The 485-nt window shown below is 74.4% G+C and overlaps 1 protein-coding gene across 1 annotated transcript in view; it reads right to left on the minus strand.

Moving 5' to 3' along the window:
• Positions 1–484, minus strand: part of LOC103275621 (insulinoma-associated protein 2-like) — a gene marked incomplete at its 5' end in the record, with an annotated part of 1,090 nt that extends 606 nt beyond the window's left edge. Inside the window, one exon of the mRNA XM_008073016.2 lies at positions 6–484. Coding sequence (XP_008071207.2) covers positions 6–484 — 479 coding nt within the window. The remainder of the gene's footprint in view (positions 1–5) is intronic.
• Between the last annotated feature and the right edge of the window lies 1 nt (position 485).

A 485-nucleotide genomic window follows, 5' to 3' on the forward strand; every position in this document is an offset into this window, starting at 1 on the left:
CCTGCGGCCGCGGCGGCTCGGAGAGCACCTGCAGGCCCTGGCGCGGGGCGCTGTCCTGGTGCTGATCCGCCCCGGAGCTGTCCCCGGCCTGCGGGTGCTGATCCGCAGTCCGCTCCGTCCGGCTGTTCTCCTTCCCCTCCGCCAGCAGAGACGCCAGGGCCCCCGCGTCCGGGGCGGACGAAGACGACACGAGAGGCGGCGGCCCGTCGGCGGAGGAGACCGCGGCGGCGTTCGCAGCGGCGGGACGCGGCTTGTGCCAGCGGCGGTGGGAAGCGAGGTTCGCGGGGCAGCTGAAGACCTTGTCGCACTCAGGGCAGCGGTACTCGACGCGCACGATGCGGGAGCAGCGGTGCTGGGCCAGCGCGAAGGGGTCTGCGTACTGCTCCTTGCACAGCTGGCAGATGAACTCCCCCAGCGGCGTGCGGCCGCCCCCCGGGCCCCGCGACGGCGCTCCGGGCTCCTCCTCCTTGATCTTCAGGCCCAGG

Source organism: Carlito syrichta, unplaced genomic scaffold (genome assembly GCF_000164805.1).
Source record: "Carlito syrichta isolate Samal-C Ts95f unplaced genomic scaffold, Tarsius_syrichta-2.0.1 Scaffold315592, whole genome shotgun sequence".
NCBI classification, from domain to species: Eukaryota; Metazoa; Chordata; class Mammalia; order Primates; family Tarsiidae; genus Carlito; species Carlito syrichta.